The sequence below is a fragment of the Canis lupus genome, chromosome 7 (genome assembly GCF_011100685.1).
Source record: "Canis lupus familiaris isolate Mischka breed German Shepherd chromosome 7, alternate assembly UU_Cfam_GSD_1.0, whole genome shotgun sequence".
NCBI lineage: Eukaryota > Metazoa > Chordata > Mammalia > Carnivora > Canidae > Canis > Canis lupus.
Window position 1 is genome coordinate 34,200,469 of NC_049228.1, and position 22,118 is coordinate 34,222,586.

Below are 22,118 nucleotides of genomic sequence, written 5' to 3' on the forward strand. Positions count from 1 at the left end.
GTTGGGTCTTTGTCTGGTTTTGGAATTAAGGTGATGCTGGCCTCATAGAACGAATTTGGAAGTACTCCATCTCTTTCTATCTTTCCAAACAGCTTTAGGAGAATAGTTGTATTCTTTTTTTTAAAGAGTTATTTATTTATTTATTTATTTATTTATTTATTTATTTATTTATTTATTTATGATAGACATAGAGAGAGAGAGAGGCAGAGACACAGGAGGAGGGAGAAGCAGGCTCCATGCCGGGAGCCCGACTTGGGACTCGATCCCGGGACTCCAGGATCTCGCCCTGGGCCAAAGGCCACCCAGGGATCCCTGACATTAGTATTTTTATGATACACTCTTATTACATAAAATGTGAACGTGAAAAATACTTTTTTTTGCGTATTACTTTAAGAATGAGATAACCCCAATAGCCTTTAGTGAATGGCATCTCCAAATGCACATAAGCATACTTCTGAGGGATTCTAGAATGGATTTACTGCTTTCTCTGAAAACTAGGACATGACCTGTTTCATACGATATTGTTTTGATTCAAACACATAGGAATGAAGGGCACCTGGGTGGCTTAGTGGTGGAGCATCTGCCTTTGGCTCAGGTCATAATACTGGGGTCCTGGGATCAAGTCCCACAGCAGGCTCCCCGCAGGAAACCTGCTTCTCCCTCTGCCTATCTCTGCCTCTATCTGTGACTCTCATAAATGAATGAATGAACGAATAAGTAAGTAAGTAAGTAAGTAAATAAATAAATAAATAAATAAATAAAATCTTAAAAAAAAAAACAAAACAAATGCATAGGAATGAAGAATAATTTCCAATACTAAAAGCCAGCAACTGGGCAGCACGGGTGGCTTAGCAGTTTTAGCACCGCCTTTGGCCCAGAGAGTGATCCTGGAGACCTAGGATCAAGTCCCAGGTCAGGCTCCCTGCATGGAGCCTGCTTCTCCCTCTGCCTGTGTCTCTGCCTCTCTCTCTCTGTGTGTGTCTCTCATGAATAAATAAATAAAATCTTTAAAAAAAAAAAAGCCAGCAACTTTGATGTACACTTTTGTTCCCTGAATGTTAAGATGGAAACAACACATGGATTCATCCAGTATTGTCTCTTGAATGATTGGAAAAGGGTAGATAAGGGGGTTTGTATTTATCTCCCAACCCAGGAGATTACCATTTTTGGAGTGACTACCTGTATGGGATGAAATGTGTGCTCTGCCTCACATCATCTTTGTCCTTCTCTTACTACAGCCACTGCTACTACAACCACAGCTTCAAACAGGTGGAACCGGGGGACTCCTCCCAACTGTCTGTCGATAGCACAGCAGGGGACATCTGCAGGAGCCAGACCAGCACTCATACAGGCATGCATGAGGGACTCAGTGCCCCAAGAGGCAATCCTTACAATGGGAGGTGGGAGCTGGTGAACAAAGGCTCCTCCCTGTCTATTCTGAAGCACAGTCTACACAGCTCCTTAGGTGGTTCTGCTGGGATCAAGCCTAGGTAGCCTGTAGAGATGACCTGAGAAGACATCATTGGCCTTCCTGTTTCACTCTCCCCAATTCCTCACCCCCCAAATGAGAAAACTCTGGAAGCCAATTAAAACAATAAGCTAGGGGATCCCTGGATGGCTCAGTGGTTTGGCGCCTGCCTTTGACCCAGGGCATGATCCTGGAGTCCCGGGATCGAGTCCCGTGTCGGGCTCCTGGCATGGAGCCTGCTTCTCCCTCTGCCTGTGTCTCTGCCTCTCTCTCTCTCTCTCTATGTCTGTCACGAATAAATAAATAAATAAATAAATAAATAAATAAATAAATAAATCTTAAAATAAAATAAAACAATAAGCTAGACACATATATTAAGTAGTCTGTGATGGATTATCAAGGGACTCTTGGAGGAATAGACCCCCTGGATCTAGCTGAGACGACAACTAAGTCACTGACTAAAAAAAAAAAAAAAAAAGCACAACTCTCTGAAAAAAGAAATCCTTGAAATCTTCTCTAGTAAATTCATTAGGTATTCAGATCTTCATTGAGCATAAATTTTCCTAAAGAAGAGGCAAAGTAACAGAGGTCTGAATGTGGGCTGTAGGTTCTAGTGTCTATAACTTCATGAGCCAAAGAATGAGCTTAGTGGACTTCACTGTTTTTCCGCAATGTTAGTTCAGTTTCGGAAGTTCAGTGCCAGTTTAGGTCTTTTTACATTTTATCTCCTTCAAATGAGTGACAAGTGGGTCTGATAAATTACTCTCCTTGTTAAACATGCCAGAAGTTCAGTACCAATTTTTCTCTTAACTGATTGATGTTCTGTGATCACATGTCAAGAGAGGGAAAGGAAATACATCTTAAAACACTTTCTTTTTTTAAAAAAAAAAACCTGACACAACTCAGGCATACAAAAATCACAGAAAGTAACAAGTTTCTAAGGCATACCATCAAACGAGACAGTTATTAATACTTTGGCTTATTTCCTTTAAACCATCATTTCAGTAAACAAAATGCTATTTGTTAATACACAAAAGATTATGACCCAACTAAGACTCACCCAGTGGCCACCTCCTTCTTCTCTCCATCTCTAGGAATAACTCAGTTCGGGTATTAGTGTGAGTCATTCCCATACATGCTTTTGTACTTCTGCATGCATCTGTACCCGGAAATAATATGGTAGTCCCCTGCATTCTAGCTATTGCTGCTGTTGGGAAGTCTAGTTGGAGCTCTTGGTGAAAAAAGTCTCTTCTCTCTTCGATTAATTTTAAGATTTTATCTTTGACTTTGGTGTTCTGCAATTTCTCTACAACATAACCAGGTATTTCAGAAAAAATATATCAGGCTTGAGACTTACTATTATTTATAAGTCTGAGGATCTGTGTCATTTCTGGGAAAAGATCCTCTATTTTCTCCTCGAATAATGCCTCAGTCTCATGCCAGGTCCCCCTCTCCTTGAGGTGGCTCATGTGAAAATCTCCATTCTGACTGCCTCACATGCACACACATGAGGCTCATGTCTTTCCCTGCACCCAAGCCTCTGGTCACCAGGAACCAGCCACCAGCAATCTCTCTGCCAGATGCAGAATCAGCTCTGTATTTCGGTTTCCTTCTTAATCCTTGACACTGGGAAATTTAGAATTAAGGTATGCTACTAAAACTGTTTTTGTTATACTTTACCCAGTGTTTTTAGGTGTTAAGAGGGAGAGAGATTTTATATCTGGTTTATTTTGCTGGAATTAGAAGGCCAGGACAACACATGTTAAAAATATATCTTCTGGCAGATTTCTCCCTCCCTCAGGATATACTGATGACTCTCCCAGGGTCCTAATAGAACACAGTAGCTGGAAAGTCATAAGTTAAGTTTAGGAGTACTTTGCTGATCACTGCAATGAGCTTATGAATATAAAATGCCGGCATTTCAAGTCAAGGCATCTATCGCTCACCTGAAGATTTTCGGAGTACCTTCCTTGATGCCTGCAGTAAACTTAAGATAGTGCCTCCGGGTGATAATGATGTTTGATTCCAGAAATCTCTAAGTGATTGGCTGGGGGTAGGGAACAAAGGGGCCTCAGCAAGCAGAAGCTTCTCTCCAACTCACAAATCTTCTCCCCTCTCCAAACTGCTTTGTGAGTCAGAAGACTTTGTATCAGGACTGATGCCAAGTGAGGAAACCAGCTTTAATGTGTGGCAGCCCAGAAAGTTCCAGGTCAGGAAGTTTTCTGACATCCTTGCCACACTCCAGTGCTAATCACAGTGCCTAGGGTAAAGAGATGTTCAAAATGTAGTTCCTGAATGAATAAGTGATTTAGTACATTTCCAGAGGGCTGAACCCAAGCGCTCCTGCTGGAGAGGCATGGGGCAGGGGAAGACAAGGGCAAGTTCCAGACAGGCTTATAATTTGCAATTGTTAAAGCTATTGTCTCTTCCATTTTCAACTTCCCTCCCACGCAAACTTCCCCAGTGTCAGTTGACAACAGAAAGGGTCATGACTGGGGCAACTGGGTGGCTTACTCAATTAAGTATCTGAGTTTTGATTTCAGCTCCGGTCATGATCTCAGGGTCATGAGATTGAGCCCTGGGTCAGGCTCCAAACTGGGTGTGGAGTCTGCTTGAGATTCTCCCTCTCCCTTTGTCCCACATATATGGTGAAAACTAAGAGCACAGGCAGGAAGGCAGGGAGGCAGGGAGGCCAAGCCCCGTGCACTGTGCATGCCCACCTCCTCATTGAGATTGAGGCTGCGCATGGAAGGGGTTACTGTTAATAATTTGCCAGGAATGTCCCGGGAAAAGTGACCTGGGCACAAACCCTGCTTGTACTGCTACTACATATGGACATATAAAAGAAATGGTCATGGCATGGATAAGGGGAATTGAGGATATATTATGTTTGGGTTTAGGATAGAATTAAGTGGTTCCCTGTCTCTTCCCAGTATAGCTAAGGTGTTGCTGGTACCTTTCCAATGTAGGAACGGTCTCCAGAAACTCTCCTGCCAGCCACTGGTGCCAACTCCACCGGCAGGCATGACAGGATGGTGCAGACACAGTAAGAACATGCTCAGCAGCGCCCCACACAGGCAACATGTGGGTAGTGGGAAAAAACCAGGCGGGCAATGTGTGGAGCTGGACGCTGGTCTGTGGATCAGTGTAACAGAGATCCGATGTGTAACAGTGTAGAGGGAGCAAAGTCATTACAGGGAATGCATTCCCAAAATACAGGGAAAAAATAGGGTAGAGGTTTCTTTTTCTGGGTTTGGTGGTGCTGTCGTAGTGTCGAAACTTGTAATTAGTTGTGATTTCTTGTCTCACTCTAAATAAATCTTCACTTCAGTGCCAAATTTTGTATTTATAATTTTCTATTCCTTGCCCTTAAAATGGCTCTCTCAGCAGTACAGGCTTGGGGTGCATACCCTGGCTGGGCCCCGGGGACTGTCCCTCCCCATGAGCGCAGTGGGGAGGCAGGGAGACAGGGAGGCCAAGCCCCCTGCGCTGTGCATGCCCATCTCCTCACTGCTACCTGTCTCCAGGGCTCCCTGAGAGTGAGGCTGCTCATAGAAGGGGGCACTGTTTATAATTTGCCAAGAATGTCCCAGGCGAAGTGATGTATATGCAAACCCCATCTGTGCTGTTACTACCTATGTGTTTTAAAATTAAGGTGTGTTGTTTTTTTTTAGACATCATGCTAATGCATGCTTAACAGACTAGAGTGTAAGCATGACTTTTATATGTCCTGGGAAACCAAACGATTCATTTGACTCACTTTATTGTGCAATTCACCTTGTAAAAGCAGTCGTCTGGAACCCAACCTGTAATATCTCTGAGGTATGGCTGGACACACATACATACTATATGCCTATAAGGAGAGCATGTTGTGTAGACAGATCTGTATCTCTAGATACCTACATAGATGTGGATGTATAGATAGATATTTACATACAGATTGGTCCATAATCCACACACTTGGATATGTACACCATGTTTTCTCTAAACCAGCTTAATTTTCATTTCAGACGCCCCATCACTGCAGCTGGGAGGATGCCAGACTTCTTTTTGAGATATCCCACCCCACATCGGGGCATGCTACAGAACTCCACACTGTGTCAAGCTGTCCACAGAAGTTACCTCTGAGAGGCCTACCATTTCTTGCTTCCTGGTGGAGACCAGGTCATGCGGAACTTCCCACACTACCGATAGCCCACATGCCAGATACACTGTGCCATGGCTTCCCTTGGGAATGTTGCCCATCTCATGGGTGGCACTGCAGTAAAGCTAGAGCAACTGTTCTCCCCTTCCCCCTGCTCCCAGGACTTGGGGGTCCTCATTTTTCTGCTAGAGAAGGTATCCTTCTCTCTTTAAATTCCAGCTAAGGCATTCTCTCAAAGCCTGAGAATCTACTTTCATTTCATTACTCTGAAAGTCATATCACTTCCCCCAAGGGCTTTGGTCTTCAAAATCTCAAAACCAGAGAGTTCATTACAGGTGAGTTTTGCTTTCTATCCTACCACATTCCTCCTCAGAGCTTAGGAGCAATTGGTTGGCCAAAGAGAGAAATATGAGGGAAAACAAATTCTCAAAATACAGCCGTGGTCAAGTAGTGCCTGCCATATAGAAGAGGTTCGGTAACTGCTAGGCCCTTTCTCTTTGAAGTGGTGTCATCATCACTAGGACATCCTGGTTCGCCCCAAACCACCGACACTCTTCATGTGGGCCAAAGGGAAAGGAGTCAACTATTATGGTGGAGCCATAGAACTGGAAGATTTCTGGGAGAAGCAGTTTAAGAATAACAATGAGGGAGAGTGTCTGGTGAGTCATTTGCTAAAGGGGATGAGAAGAGAGGCAGAATTACCATGAAGGTAACAGGGTAGGTTTCTGCCACAAATCTGGGGAAGAGAACCAAGAGTCCACCCTGCTCTATTGTCTCTTCATGACTGAGAATAAAGACTATAGAAGTCAGTTAGACCCAGGTCCAAATCTTGACTCCCAGAGCCTCTTACTTAACTCAAGCCTCTACTCCTTTATAAGATGGGACTAATAATCCTCATCTATTATAATTCTGGGTGGTTGTGAATTTTATTTTTTTAATTCTTTTTCAAGATTTTATTTATTCATGAGAGACATACACAGAGGCAGAGACACAGGCAGAGGGAGAAGCAGGCTCCATGCAGGGAGCCTGATGTGGGACTCCATCCTGGGTCTCCAGGATCACACCCCGGGCTGTAGGCGGTGCTAAACTGCTGAGCCACCTGGGCTGCCCTGTTGTGAATTTTATATGAAGTGTTAAAGAACCTAACACAGTGTCAGCAATAGCAGTTGCTCATTTTAGACTGATACTCAAATTTCTTGGTAGGAACACAGTCTTGACTCTTCTCTTGGCTTCCAGTTCTCCTAGTACAACACATTTTTAATTTTATTTTTTAGATTTTTATTTATTTATTCATGAGAGACAAGGAGAGAGGCAGAGACACAGGCAGAGGGAGAAGCAGGCTCTGTGCAGGGAGCCCGATATGGGGCTCGATCCCAGGACCCCTCGGATCACAACCTGAGCCAAAGGCAGATGCTCAACCACTGAGCCACCCAGGCGTCCTGCAATACAACACATTTTGATACAAAAATCTTCACATATTCTATTTTCTCTGTTTAAAAAAGAACACATGGCAAAGATTTTATTTAAATCATCAGCTATTGGGGGAAACAGTAAGATGTTAAACTCAATACAAAGCCAACTGCAGAGGACAGACATATATAAGCTCAAGCAGAATGCTAACAGGTGCAAGCTGGCACTTCCAGGCACAGTGATGAGCAGCCATCTCCACCTGATGTTGCACTTCTCTCCCCACTTCCCCCTCCTTCTACTTTTCTTACTCATTTTTCTTGGAATAATGAGCTTTATTGAGATCTCATTCACATACCTAATTTATATAGATATACAGTATTGTAATTCAACTACTTATAATGTACAGTTCAACAACTTTCAGTATATTTAGAATTGTGCAACCATGATCACAATTTTAAACATTTTAATCACCCCAAAAGCAACCTTGTATCCCTGACCCATAACCCCCTAACCTCCCCATCCCCTGCCCTGACACAGCCATTGGCAGCACTTAGTCCACTTTCTGTATGTATTTATCCATTCTGGACCTTTCATATAGATGAGATCATATAAGTGGCCTTTTGTGATTGGCTACTTTCATTTGTCAGAATGTTTTCAAGGTTCATCCATATTGTAGCATGCGTCGGTACTTCCTTTCTTTTTATGGCCAAATAACTTTCCATTGCAGAGTCCACTTTTATCTTACACTGCCTGTGCTCCTAGTGTGCTTTTTCTCTTAAGATGTAAAACATGGAAAACTTGTGAGGTCTAATGGGTTAGAATGTTCCATTTCTCTTGAGAATGGATCCTTGATGCTGTCAGTTTCCCCATCCAAGCCACAGGCTCCCAACAAGCTTGGATTCTGGTTGTTTTCCTGAAATTTCTATTTGCTTCCAAATGGGTTAGCACAACCTGGTGAGAAGGATTTCTCACTTGGCCCCTGGCCCAGTCACCACTATGGCAGCCACAGAACACTTCCGTGAACACTAGCTCTAGAAAAACCTAAAAAAGGAGTTCCCAGAGACTACCAGCCAAATGTTAGGGTCTGATGTGGTAGCCAGAGGGATCTGGTCTGGGAGTATGAGCTTAGAAATGTAATGAGAAAATCAGGTAGTTTTCCCTCCTCTAACCCTCTTGGCTGTGCTGAGCTGGCTGTCAGAGTGAAGTCTGCCTCTGTAGGTCCAGCCCTTCCTGGCCCTTTCCCCCAGCACTGTAGCACCCCGTGATCTGTAGGGATGTTGTTTCTCCTTCAGAGAAGGGAGAATCTTAGTAGACCACTTACTTCTCACTGCCAGTAACCCAGTTCCAATAGGTGTTAGGCACTTAGTACATATTGTTGAATAGACCTATAATCAGGGCTATCACAAAGGACAAGGTGTTAGAATACAGTGAAGAGAAGGTTTTACAGAACAAAGAATCAGAGAAGGCTTTCTGGAGAAAAAGAGGAAGGGGAGCCATTTCACGGCCACAGATCACATGGACTGGACTCCACTTGGGATGCAGAGAACGACAATGATGCTCTCATTCTGCAGATTGGAAGACAGAGACACATATTTTAGCTATTGAGGGATGTGTCTGGAACCCAAGCTTCTAGGTCTAGTTCCCTTGTCAAAAGTTCAGGTCCTGACAGGCAGAGAGATCACAAGCAAGCCAAGGGCAGAGTTGGCAAGCAAAACGTCACGTTTGAAAGTATAGGATCTGTTCAGGAAATAAAGATTATCTTAGTGATTTAGAAGGAAGAAATATGTGTATATGCAGTGGGGAAAGGGAAGAGAAAGATGCAAGGGCCTGGCAGTACCCTGTACTGGGGCCCAGTCAAGTGGTTGGTAGGCCTCTGAAGAAGGGAGGGGAGGGGGCAGTGCGTCAGCAGGAAGTAAGGAGCAAGAGAGGCGGCAAGAAGCTCCAGACTGTAAGGCACTCGTGGGACAGTCTGTATCAGGTATACACAGACACATAAGGACCAGATTATGAAAAGCCTCCAAGGGTCAAGATAAGGAACAGAATGTTGAACAGTAATAGGGAGACGTTCAAGGCTCTAGGGTGTGGGTGATACAATGAAAGAAAATGAATCCAAATGGATGGTTCTCAAGTTCAGGATGTCCAAGATATTTTAAATTTCTTCTTTGTTCCCTAAATATATCACTGTCATAAAGCCTTCTAATGATTCCAGGACAGCTAGAAATAAAGGCCTTGTGTGCACATATTACATTAAGCTAAGAGAATGAGATTTACAAAAATCTGCTAAGAAAATGTTTTCTTCTTGAGTCAAAATACTGTGAAGTCTCACAATTATCACATATTAGTTAGAACTGAAGGAATTCCTTGTTTTGCTAATCCTTGGAAAATGGTGTATAAATAGTTACTTGGTAAAGTGATGGAGTACTAGCAGTCCAGATGGTAGAATAAAATGTACAATCATTGTATAAAGTTCCAGAAACACTTTATTTAAAAATGGAGTTGTAAATGCATAACAAAATAACATAAGTAATAAATGTAACAAAAATAAATAAGGAGGAAATGTATTCATACAAAATAAAAATAACATAGTAAAAGGCCAAATGTTTATAATTGAACAAAACGGTGTAAACACTTAAAGGATAATGTAAGTAGAGTAGATGCTAATATTTTCCTAAACAACTCCTTACCTTCTACTTCCATGGGGATATAATCAGTACCCAAACATTAAATAAAAGAGAGAGCAATGGTGATTATTTTGTTTGACTTTTTCTTCAAATGGACTGACCCTGTTTTAATGTTTCACTTCCTCCTTCAAAGCATTTTTGTATCATTCCATTCATGTTCTTTAAAACTTTTTTTCAGTCTTCCTTTATTAAATAGAATGGAGAAGTTAGCTTTACAAGGAGAATAGTTCATTTACCTTTTTTTTAATTTAAAGAAAAATATGAGATTCATTATACAACAGTCTTTTGTTTTTTACATCTCTATAAAAAGGGTTTTTTTGTGGGTTTTCTTTTTTTTCTTTTCTTTTTTTTTTTTGCATCTCTATTAACTGGCCCAACATTACAGGAGTTTTTAAATCTTGTAAAGTTTTGATACGTCCAGAGTTAGTCTCTTGCAACCAATGTAGTAAAGGATTATTGCTGAAATACTAAAGACCATTCGTAAAAGTTGCAAAAACTGCAGTATTAATCTTTATAGACTGATAGGGTCAAGGGGGAAATCCAAGTCTACTAAGTAATATTTAAAGGAATTAAGATTCGCCCAAATTATAGTGTTCTGGAAACACAAAGATAATTACTTTCTTTTAAAACTTATCCAAATGTGAACTTACTGGAAGGAGAAAACACAAGTTTACAGAAGGTACTTTTCCACAGGCTTCCTGTTTAGTGGCATAGGCCTGAGCCTTCATCATTACGGTCTTGCAGGGTCCTTCTAAATGTGTAAGACGGACAGGATTTACTACTGGGTCCTACTGGGGAACACACAGAAGCAGTTCATTGCTTGGGAGTGAAACTATCCACTAATCTTATGACTACTGGTTCTCCAAGTCTCCTAAAGAAGCAAATCTTAACCTCATGATCATCTCAAGGGGATTTTTTTTCAACTGTCACATATAAACTTGGTAACACAGGACCAATATACATGTTCTCAGTTTAAAAAATATACTCCACCTAAACAGTCTAATCTGTCTACTTATCATCTGCTCTAAAATGAGACAAAAATCTTACTTCCGTTAAAAAAAATTTTTGAAAAAAGTGCCAAATTGAGCATTTTGAAAGTGGAGTAAAACACCGAGGGGTTAAAACAAATACAGTATTATCAATATCCTATATACAAAAAAGACGGTTAGTCCTTCCTTATTGATATACAGCTATGTCCACCTACCACTCCCGGCAAATCTTAGTGCAAACATAATAGTTCATCTCCGTAAACCCCAAGACAATTTACGTAGCAACAAAGTTATATAAATCACATATATGCTGGAAAATTTCAGAACACAAGAACGACTGTTTTGAAAGGTCAGGACTGTGGAGAGTAATATGTCATTGTATCCAATGGTAATGAATACTAATATAAATCCTATTATTAAGAAGTAAATATAAGCGTTTAACAAATCTGTACAGATGAAGAGGAAGTCCATTTCGGGAGCAGCTTGGCACAGAAGACATGGGGGTCAGAAATGTTGGGTATTTAATTTGCTTGTAGGTCACAGCATGGCTTAAAGAAAAAAAACAAAGATCTATGAAGGGAAAGGATGCAATGAGAGAATTCAATTTGAAAATCATAAAACCACAAAAGGCGAAACTGCCACAATCTGCTTTTTCCTATATGTGCATCACGTAGTTTTCTAATGGTCTGAAGGATTAATAGGATACCACATTATAGGTAAAAAATAAATAAATAAAATTAAGAAGACAGAGAGAACAAGATTGTAGCTGATCAAGCGGTCTTGTTTTGTTAAGTCAACACTATGCTGCTTCCAGTATTCCTAGTCATCCACAGGTACTGGTTTTTAAACATCGAGAGAAAGTCACTCATGTACTGTAACGTCTTCCTCTTCCCCATCAGGGTTGAACCTATTGAAATGGATACTGAAATCAGCCTCAGACTCGGCATTCTCAAATTCAGCTGACACTGAGATAGCAGCAGGATGGGGAACCCTAGCTTCTGGCGGGCAAAGTGTCGGTGTCTGACCCGGGCTGCTGTGGTTATTCACGGGAGACTTCTGTTTTGGTGGAGATGGCAAGATAGCACTGGGGAATCCCATGTTGTTCAAAGCCTCCAGAGTTCCATCTGGGTCAATCATCGCATTGATTGCTGAAGGGAAAACAAGAATATGGGGGAAAAAAGATAATTGTAGATGCAGTTAAATTTGGATGTAAACACTGCTTATGTCTTGGATAATATTTCAACTACTGATGCTTGTATGAGCTTAAATTTGGCTAATCCCTTTTTTTTTAAAGATTTTATTTATTTATTCATGACACACAGAGACAGAGAGAGAGAGAGAGGCAGAGGCACAAGCAGAGGGAGAAGCAGGCTCTATGCAGGGAGCCCAACGTGGGACTCGATCCCGGGTCTCTAGGATCAGGCCCTGAGCCGAAGGCGGCGCTAAACCGCTGAGCCATCTGGGCTGCCCCTGGCTAATCCTTTTGATACTGTATTTAAAACTCATTTTTAATAATTCTGGGCCTGACCTCTATTGTAGATTATATGGACCTGAATGCTTTCTCTGGTGCTCTGAATAGGCTCACATATAGGCCTTTTGGAGTCTGCTGAAAGACTAAGATTTGAAGATGTAGAATTTGAGAAAGATCTTTTTGAAATTTGCTTTCATCATTGTAAGACAGGGAAAACACCAGGTGGACTTTAATGAGACTCATAGCTATAATTACCACTCAGATAACTGGAGATTCACTGCTAAGATGGGGTTCAGACTAACTGGAAGTTTGGGGAGGCTTGGAGAACATCAACACGCTTTGAAGGCTACCACAAAATGTTCATCCTGGTAAGAGTGTGGGGTCATTAGCCGTGTGTGTGTGTGTGTGCCACTGAGCCACAGGGATGCCCTCAGAACCTAGATACAAATACCCCATGGTGGCTCCAGCAGGCCATACAGACCTGCTACTCCACGGGAGGAGCCAGTGAAAGCACAGCTTTCAATCCAAAAGATCCTTGAGAGACTGGACAAGCAAAAATCTTAGGCAGTGATTTTCAACTTGGCATCAGGTAGAGTGGGGAGATGGCAGAAGGAAGTGCCTTTGATACAGGAATCACTCAAGTATACTCCCGCTCTACCAGCTAATACTCACTGTGTTATTAGCAAGACACTTTTCCCCATTGGGGTAAAACATAACCCTTCAGTGTATGGAGGCTGACCAGATATTAAGAATCACTTAGCTAGGGCCCACTTATTAAGCCTTTGATAATTCAAGCAACAAAGACTGAGTAGTTGACTCTGGAAGCTGCTTTTGTACCACTGCAGACTTTTAGTTCAAGACACACACAGGCAATAATGCCTGAGTAAGATCTGCCACATATAGAAATAATGGCCCTGTCAAAGTACAGGAAGGAGGCAAACATAGTCTCTTTTTTTTTTTCTCCTTCCTTTTCTGCTCCCTTTGGCCAATATACACTCTTTTCTGTGGTTTACCCAAATAACTGTTATTTGTATCAGAATACAAGTTCATTTGGATTACATAATAAATGTAACTTGAGATGTCAAATCGAATAAATAATGCCAGCTGTTAATAAGCATCCTGAGCTGCATACATACATTTTAATACATTATTTTACGTATTTTTCATATATTAGAGAGTGAGAGAGAAAGAGAGTGCACAAGCAGGGGGAAGGGCAGAGAAGAAGCTCTCAAGCAGACTAAGTGCTCAGTGCAGAGCTTGACATAAGGCTCGACTCCACGACCCTGAGGTTGTGACCTGAACTAAAATCAAGTGTTGAACACTTAACGGACTGGGCCACCCAGGCACTCCTATTCAAACTGGGTTTTAAAACTTCCTCCTTATGAGTGATTTGAATATGTAGAACTTATTTTTATCCACATGTTGTTATATTTAACCAATCACTCTGTAATAATGAGAATATTTTAAGAGATACCACTTAGAATGAATGTACTTGTCTGAAATCATTAGCTCTTCCTACTTAATTCAGTAGTAAATGTACCTTGTAGCTGCTTTTCAACTCTTTTTAGCTCCTGTAATATAGAAGAAATCTCCTGTAGGGAAAGCAATGACAAAAATTAGTTTACTGAAAATAAGGCACTTTTATTTGATAAGCAGTGAATCTCCCACTCCTCTTATTTGGAATACTTAACAATATCTACATGGCACTACATCTGCAACAACTAGATAGGAAATAATGATGATACCAATTTTATCTCCATGATGAGATTCAAAATTTAAAATCTTTAATGTTTAATTATTTTTTCAATGAGATAATGATAAAAGATGAAAGGTTTAAGATAATACTATCATATAAGCAAAGATTTTGAAAAACTTGCATTGATCAACCCTATAACAATTTGGAAGTGCGTAAAGATTTTCTTTGAAAAATACATGAACTGTGATCTCAGTTTTAGGATAACTGCCTGAGCCATGAAAACCTGTACAGATTCTTAAGAAGGAGTCGAGCAATCTACTGAGTTAAAGGAAATGATCTGTGTCCACTTCTCTTTGAATTCAGCTTTTATTTCAAACTATTTATAGTGTGTAATTATTATAAGAACAATAATGTATTAGTGAGAAACATAAAGAAAGTTCCTCCTTCATATTGTCTGCAACTTTGAAGCAATCATTTTAAACCCCTGTGAGAGACAGCTGAAGGCATAAAACTTGCCAAATCTGTGCCAAATCTTTTAAAAATCTAAATCAATAAACACTTCAAAAATAAGCACACTGTTCCTTTAAAATAAACCTGTCTATTAAAATGTTTAATGTTCAAGATAAATTATCATACCATGCTTGAGGTTTTCACAATAGGGACTTCACTCTCAGCTCTTAACTTGCTTTCTATTTCATCCCAGTTCCGATCCTTATCTTTAAATAATATTCTAGAAATCAGAAAACATAAGCATTTTACTTTCCATGCTTTAAAAACCTGTCATATGTTTAACAATGATACCAAAATAATGTATTTTTTCAAAGCTACACAAGGATAAAGAAACCACTAAACACTACACAAATGAAAATAAAGTACTGAACCAATATTACCAATAAACTCATTTATGTGAGAAATCTGTATTTAAAAAGTGAGTGGTTATGAATACACACATAAATCCTTTCATACTTATTCCATCTATTACTGAAACCCAAATATAAAACAAATGTAGATGAGATAGCCCCCACATTTTATCTAATACTTGTAATTAACCATAAAATGAGCACTTACTAAAACACAACTTTGTTCAGATGGAGCATATGCAGTATAAACATAAGATGAAAACAGACTGAATTAGGTATGATCAATTATTGATTAAAAGGCTGAAAATTGGAGTACTCACTGTGCTTTTCCTTAAAAATCTTAACTCACGTTAGTATATTTGTGTTATAATAACCCATAGGAGTTAAGACACTCACTATTCTTTTGATAAAAACAACTGCCAATAAAAATAATTATCCTTACATTAGAAGCTAAACTCAAATATCTTAACTTACAAAAAAAGTATTACAAAGTTTTGAGTTGTCTTCTAAAAGTAGTTATCCTCGATATGACTTGGCAGTTTGAGAGATATAAATAATAGGCATCTTTCTGGTTTCTTTTAAAATTTCTTTATTGAGCCTTAAATAGCCTGGAAATTTATTATTTATTTATTTATTTATTTATTTATTTATTTATTTATTATTTTATTTATTTATTCATGATAGTCACACACACACACACACACACACACACACACACACACAGAGGCAGAGACATAGGCAGAGGGAGAAGCAGGCTCCATATAGGGAGCCTGACGTGGGACTCGATCCCGGGTCTACAGGATCACGCCCTGGGCCAAAGGTAGGCGCTAAACCACTGCGCCACCCAGGGATCCCAATAGCCTGGAAATTTAATTCAATTGCCTTATATAAACATCAACATTATACAGGTAAGTAAATTTTTACTACTAGAAGCTGTCAGTTTTTAAGTAGTCTACTAAATTATATTATTTGTATTTCTTTAAAGATCAAAATGCCTTACTTTTAACTTAAGTTTGAAAAACATGAAATTCATCAACATCAAATTAAGTCCAGAACATCTGGAATTATACATCTCCATTCCTTAAAGGGCAATAATAATTCTAGAAACTGATATAAGAATATTCTTCTGTGAAATTTTTGAAACAGGAAAAACTAGTAAACCTCCTTGCCAGCTGTCTAAGAGCTGTTACTGTTATGACCATGACACGAAGGCATGTAAGTAAATTATGTGGTTTGTAAAAGTCCCTGACAGCATCAGACTGTCATCATAGTTCTCAAATGAGAATGGACTTGTATATAATACAGCAAGTCTGCACTAAAAACCCAGTGAAGTCTGCGAGAATTTGGCTACTGGATCTAATGCTTAGGCTTCTCAAACTGTTAAAGGACATATAAATCACCTTTGCTGAAAATGGCTCAGGATGGTCACCTGAGGTTCCTGACTCACTTGAAAAGCCCCCTAGACCTCCAAGCCATTGAAGAAATAAGAAGAAACTTACTTTAAAAAGACAATGTGTGAGTATTGTGCTATGGATTTAAGAAACCAAATTTAGCATTTTGACTTTAGGAAGTAGGCTCAAATATACTATTTAAATACTAAGGAAGCAGAAAACTAGATCAAGGTCATGACTTTAGACCAGGCCATAATGGCTAGAACTTAGCTGTCTTTGTTTAAAGGTCACTATAGATCTTTCAGAAAAAAATTCATGGCTTTTGAGTGATCTTATCACGTTATAGATTCAAAATAGTAGTCAGACTAAATGTTAACATGGAAAACACAGTAAAAATGCTAAGGATAACTTTTTTCAGTTATTTAACTAAAATACTCTTTTCGATAAAGCAATTGGTTTTAGAATAAAGTCTCCAGTTCATATTTTAAGACCTTCACTATCTATTCTCTGGCCCATCCCTCAACACATGCAAATCAGGGTTACAAACTGGTAGTGCATATAGAGAGGGCCGTGCTACACAGCTTCAGAGGGTCACGTTCACATAGAATACCATGAGAATGCTGTAAAACAGGTTTTTTTTTTTTTTTTTTTTTTTTTGTAAAACAGTTTTTGTATAAATATTTCCAATTGTGCCCATAGAAAGTATGGGGGCAATTTAAATAGGCGCATACTGTTAGGATCAGCTAGGCATCTGAGTTTGTAACTCCTGGCACAAAACTTAAGGACCAGTCATTTCCCAAACTACCCTGATACTCCATCCAAAGGGCTCAGGCTCTCTTCCTTAGATGTGCTGATTAAAACACCCATCGTTGAATGAAACCCTCTATACAGCCTACCCTCACTGTCCTAGGTGAAAGTGACCCTTTGTCTGCCTTTACCTCTAACTAACTGGGCACCGATCTAGCACACACTACCTTGTACAGTAATTGCCTACATGCTTCGCCTTGCTGGCCAGATTGTAAACCTTGTAAGGATGGCATGATGTTCTATCTTCCTGGTTATCTTCCAGAGAGCCTGTTATAGTGCTTTACAAATAGTAAAATTTAATGCTCACACTGTCAAATTTCTGAGACAGTAGAGTTAACCAATGAATGTGTTCTTTGGTCTCAATTTTAATTAAATGTCAAAGGGACAAAGTATTTTTTTTGGAGAAAACTAGGGATGAGTTCAGTGTGGACTGAGGAATAGTCAACAGGAAGAGAGAATGTATCAGTCAGACGTGCTATGAAAATGTATTGGATGAATAAATGAGCAGATGGGGACCCAGTTAGTGTGGGAGGACGACTTGTATTTCAGTAGGTAGTAGGTGAGGAGATGTCAAAGTTTTCCAGCTGGCAGGTCACATGACCATATGATGAGACTTACAGGTACTTCTATGGATAACATTGGGATATCAAGGGAGCCCATATTTAACATATTAGCCTTCCACAGCTTTTTAGATAAAGTGCAAACTCTTGAGTAACGGGCCTCCTTACCTCTCCAGTGTCAACTCTCATCACCTCCTAGCCCTCTTACTTTAACCCAGCTTTTGACTATCTAATACCATGCAAAATCTAGCTATATGGGAACTGGAAGATAAAGCAAACTGCTTTTATGTAGTGTATTTATTTTTTAATAGTAGTTTAAAACACTTTTATGTGGGTTTTTTTTTTTTTTAAAGAACACCTTAATATTTTTAAAAGATACTTTTGAAATAGTTTTGGAAAAAAATTATCTAAACGATTTCTCTTAAATAGACAGCCATACAATTAAAGAACATTATGTTCAATTCAATGTGTTTTTACCATTATTAGATCCTCATCAAACACTAATGACCAATTATTTCAACATATAAGCAATATAAAATTATATTTGATTCTTTCTAAATTAAAAAATGTGTACATTTTGGGACACTTGGGTGGCTCAGTGGTTGAGCATCTGCCTTTGCTCAGGGCATGATCCTGGGGACCTGAGACTGAGTCCTGCATGGAGCCTGTTCTCCCTCTGCCTATGTCTCTGCCTCTCTCTGTCTCTCTCATGAATAATAAATAGAATCTTTTTTAAAAATGTGTGCATTTTAAGGTTTGCATTTGATTTTAAAGAAACTAAATTAGTTGCATGCTATTTATGAATATCACATTCTGTAGTTTCTGACTGGGCTTATAAGTGAGCCTACTGTTGATGTTTTTAAGATTTTACTTATTTATTCATGAGAGACGGAGAGGCAGAGACATAGGCAGAGGGAGAAGCAGGCTCCCTGCGGGGAGCCTGATGTGGGACTCGATCCCAGGACCCCAGGATTATGACCTGAGCCAAAGGCAGATGCTCAACCACTGAACCACCCATGTGCCCTGAGCCTACTGTTTTTATTTTCATCATACTTAGTGATTAAGCAATCAGCACTCTACTATCATCTTAGGTGTGTTCCCCAGCAACTACAAAACTTCCAAGTCTGCTGATCCTACCTTCTTCTCTCATAGGTCACAGAGTTCCCCTTTGCCATGACAACCCGTCCTCCTATGAGTTGCCAATATAGCATGTAGCCAGAAAATGAAGTCCATCCAATGAAATTTGTAGGAAAAAAAAAACCCTAAGCCTAACTAATAAGTTATTATACAATAACTAACAAATGTATAGGGTCTAATCACATGCCTACTAATACCAGAAATCACGCATGCCTGAAGTTTGCTTCAAGTACGCAATGCAGTTGAAGTTGATGAAATTGTTATTTTGAATATAATTCCACTAAAATTATATTCTAAAACCAGGACATACTGGAAGGATTATTAACCAAAGGAATAAATAAATGAAATAATGCTAATTAAAAGACTCTTATATGGGAATGAAGTCTTCAAATTTCATCGGACTGAATGATTTTTGACTGCATATTATTTGTCCATCACAGTTCTGATGCCCTCACGATTGAGTGCACAAGGCAGGCGAGTGAGCAGGTATTCTGAGTCTGATAGGATTATGTACCGTCTTCTTTACTGATGAGGAAGATGAAAACTAGCCTTAAGTTTCACGTCTTATAAAAGAAGCCCAAAAGGTCTGTTAATTTAAAATACTTCACTATTATTTTGTGGAGAAGTAAATTGTATCTGATTATTAACAAAACTAATCTAAGTAATTATAGCTGTTAACTCTCCATTATAAAGGGGTGATTACTTAGGACATTTATTTCCCTTTCTGCCCCCTTCATGTGGTCTAGCTTCTGGCTATTACTTATACCTGAAAAAGAGAAGGAACGTGACAGTGGCAGCAGTAAGCTCAGTGGCACTGCCTTCACTCGTTCCTCTCAGCTGTAGGTGGTAGCAAGTGAGCACAGCATGGAACAGGTGTCTCCTAACAATATAAGCCAGGAGGTTTGAGTAACAGAACAGTACCTGATCTTTCCAGCTGTTTTATCTATAGACTGTCTTATCTTCCTAGAAAACTGAAAGACGGATGACAGCAGCAGATTATCTCCCATGACCTGAAACATCCAAAGAAATTAAATTAAAATATTATCACTGTATTGTACAAACACCAAGAACACCACTCACAGCTTACTATATTTAGGGGGATTTAGTATTTATGCTAATTTTAATTTTAAAAAAATCAACGAGGAATATCATTTGAGTTATGTATAACTAAATTGAGAAAGAGAAATAAATATTGATAAAGGAGTTCCTTTTCAAAAAATAACTCATCTGGTTTCCATATTATTTTGGTCGTATCATTTAAAAAAAATAATCCATATAATCCTATCTTCAATTACTATCATGATCCCATCTTTCTAGCCTCCAAATTAAATAATCATAAAAAGGAAAATACAAATAATTTAGAATACTCAGTTTATTATTTATACTTTCACCAAATAATATGAATATAGAGATCAAGAAGATTACGATCCTTGCTCTTTGGCCAGAGTCTAGTGGGAGAGATTCTTTTTAAAGATTTACTCTAAAAAGTAAGTTTTTATGATGGCAGTTGATACCACCCTACTTGAAATTTATGGGCAAAAATAGGGGTTGGCAAACTTCTTCTGTAAAGGCCCAGAGAGTAAAGATTTTAGGCTATCTGGTCTCTGTCACAACTACTAAATTCATTGTTGTGAAAGCAGCTATAGATAACATGTAAGTAAGTGGACTGGGCTGTGTTGAGATAAAGCTTTATTTACAAAAACAGGTGGCAGGCTGGATTTGGCCTGCAGAAGCTAGAAAAGAAAACTTGGGGTTGGTGTGGGGTCCCAAATCACCTCTTTGTATTTCAGAACCGTATCTAGACTCTGCAAGACAATCCAGAAAATAGGATATGACCTTGCAGGTTTCAAGATCAGTGCCGGAGTTAAAAGTATATAGGAAACAGTATTAAATATTTTTTTTCAAAGAACATAACTAAATTTTGTGATTCAGTGTTACACGAATTCTAATGAAAAGGAGTTCAGTGAAGGGTAGTGTAAATAAGGAAGGTGCCATGGAAAACTAGAACCTAAGAATAACTCCTACCGTGTGGAGTTAGCGAGGGATAAAAAATTACTTAGGATGTGATCAGCAACATACAGGGAATGAAAGGCTAAACAAACATAATGGTATATTGTGAGCCTTGAGGAAACAAGCCAAAGCAGTAGTGGAAGACATCTATTACTTAGGCAAAGACAGAGTGTTTTAAAACTATCCAGGATATTGCAGTAGCAACTATGGAGCTGGCTTCATGCTTTGCCATTGGACATTTTTTCCTACTCAGTAGTATACTGCAAACATACACATTCTTACATACTAACTTTTAGCTCCTGTTGCATAAATCTAGGGATTAACAGGATGCCAACCTATGACTAAACCCTTCTTGTCCACTGCTACTTCCTAATTTCTCCTTCTACCCACATCCTAATAAGCCTTTACCTATACTACCACTGCATGTCATTCCTCAATCAGCTCTTCCCATGGTGCTATTTGAAATAACCATTCTTTGGTGAATAAATTTCATATCCTTGAATTTTTCCCAAACTCATTTCATCTAATTTCCATTATCATAAATCTTCTCAATAAAGCTCTCTATACCTGATTCTCACAGCCATATTTAGGTACACAGAATTAATCATAATTCTTCATTCATGACATAAATCACAAGTTCAATTTAGACTACTTTTTCTTTCTCTTTAATATAATAATCTAACAGCCAAAACAAAAGTTAGAATACAGCAACGACCAGGTGACAGAAAAGATGGCCAAAATACTTATTCCTTATCCCAAAGGAAGAGGTTACTTGTCTTTGACCTCCACTATATGACTTGGTTTCACCAATGGGATATGAGCAGACATGAATGACATGAACATGAAATGTGCCCGCATGGTGGGGCTTGCCCTCTTCTGCTTCTGATAAAAGTAAGACAAGAACAAGCTTTGGCTAGCCCACTTGTCCAAGCAATATGACAGACACGTGGGCAGACCTGGACTCAGCCTACAACTTTTAATTGTCCAGCTGAGCTATACCAGGTAACCCACAGGTGTGTGATACATACTTACTGCTCTATATCCCTGAGATTTTTGTGGTTATGCAGAAGTAGCTGACTGATGTAATCTACCACTGGTCCTCTGGTTTCCTCCATCCCATCTCCCTGCTACCTTCCACCCAGGTTAAACAATATCCTGAATTCCATTCATCATTCCCTTGCTTTCCTTTTCATATCATTTGTTATATTTATTTCTGTCCTAAGCATATGTTTTCACTTTTAAAAACGTATGACAAAGAATCATATTATATGTAATCTTTTGGGAATTATTTCCTTCATTTAATGTTATATTGCTAAAATTCATACATATTGTGGCACACTGCTGTAGTTCATTTATTTTGATTTTTCTGTAATTATTCAATTTGTGAACATACCAGTTTATTTTTTTTTTTTTTTTTTTTTAATTTTTTTTAAATTTTTTTTTTTTAATTTTTATTTATTTATGATAGTCACACAGAGAGAGAGAGAGAGAGGC

At 39.1% G+C, this 22,118-nt stretch overlaps 1 protein-coding gene across 13 annotated transcripts in view; it reads right to left on the reverse strand.

Moving 5' to 3' along the window:
- Nucleotides 1-9,484: 9,484 nt before the first annotated feature.
- CEP170 (centrosomal protein 170) overlaps nucleotides 9,485-22,118 on the reverse strand; it is a 131,587-nt gene continuing 118,953 nt past the window's right edge. For 11 of the 13 annotated variants that reach the window (XM_038542703.1, XM_038542705.1, XM_038542704.1 and 8 more), the window contains 4 exons: nucleotides 19,536-19,624; nucleotides 14,496-14,589; nucleotides 13,704-13,755; nucleotides 9,983-11,840 (listed from right to left, as the gene is read on the reverse strand). In XM_038542703.1, coding sequence (XP_038398631.1) covers nucleotides 11,554-11,840; nucleotides 13,704-13,755; nucleotides 14,496-14,589; nucleotides 19,536-19,624 — 522 coding nt within the window. In that variant the 3' untranslated portion in view covers nucleotides 9,983-11,553. Of the gene's footprint in view, nucleotides 11,841-13,703; nucleotides 13,756-14,495; nucleotides 14,590-19,535; nucleotides 19,625-22,118 lie in introns of all 13 variants that reach the window. The other 2 variants (XM_038542711.1, XM_038542707.1) reach the window with 2 other exon arrangements.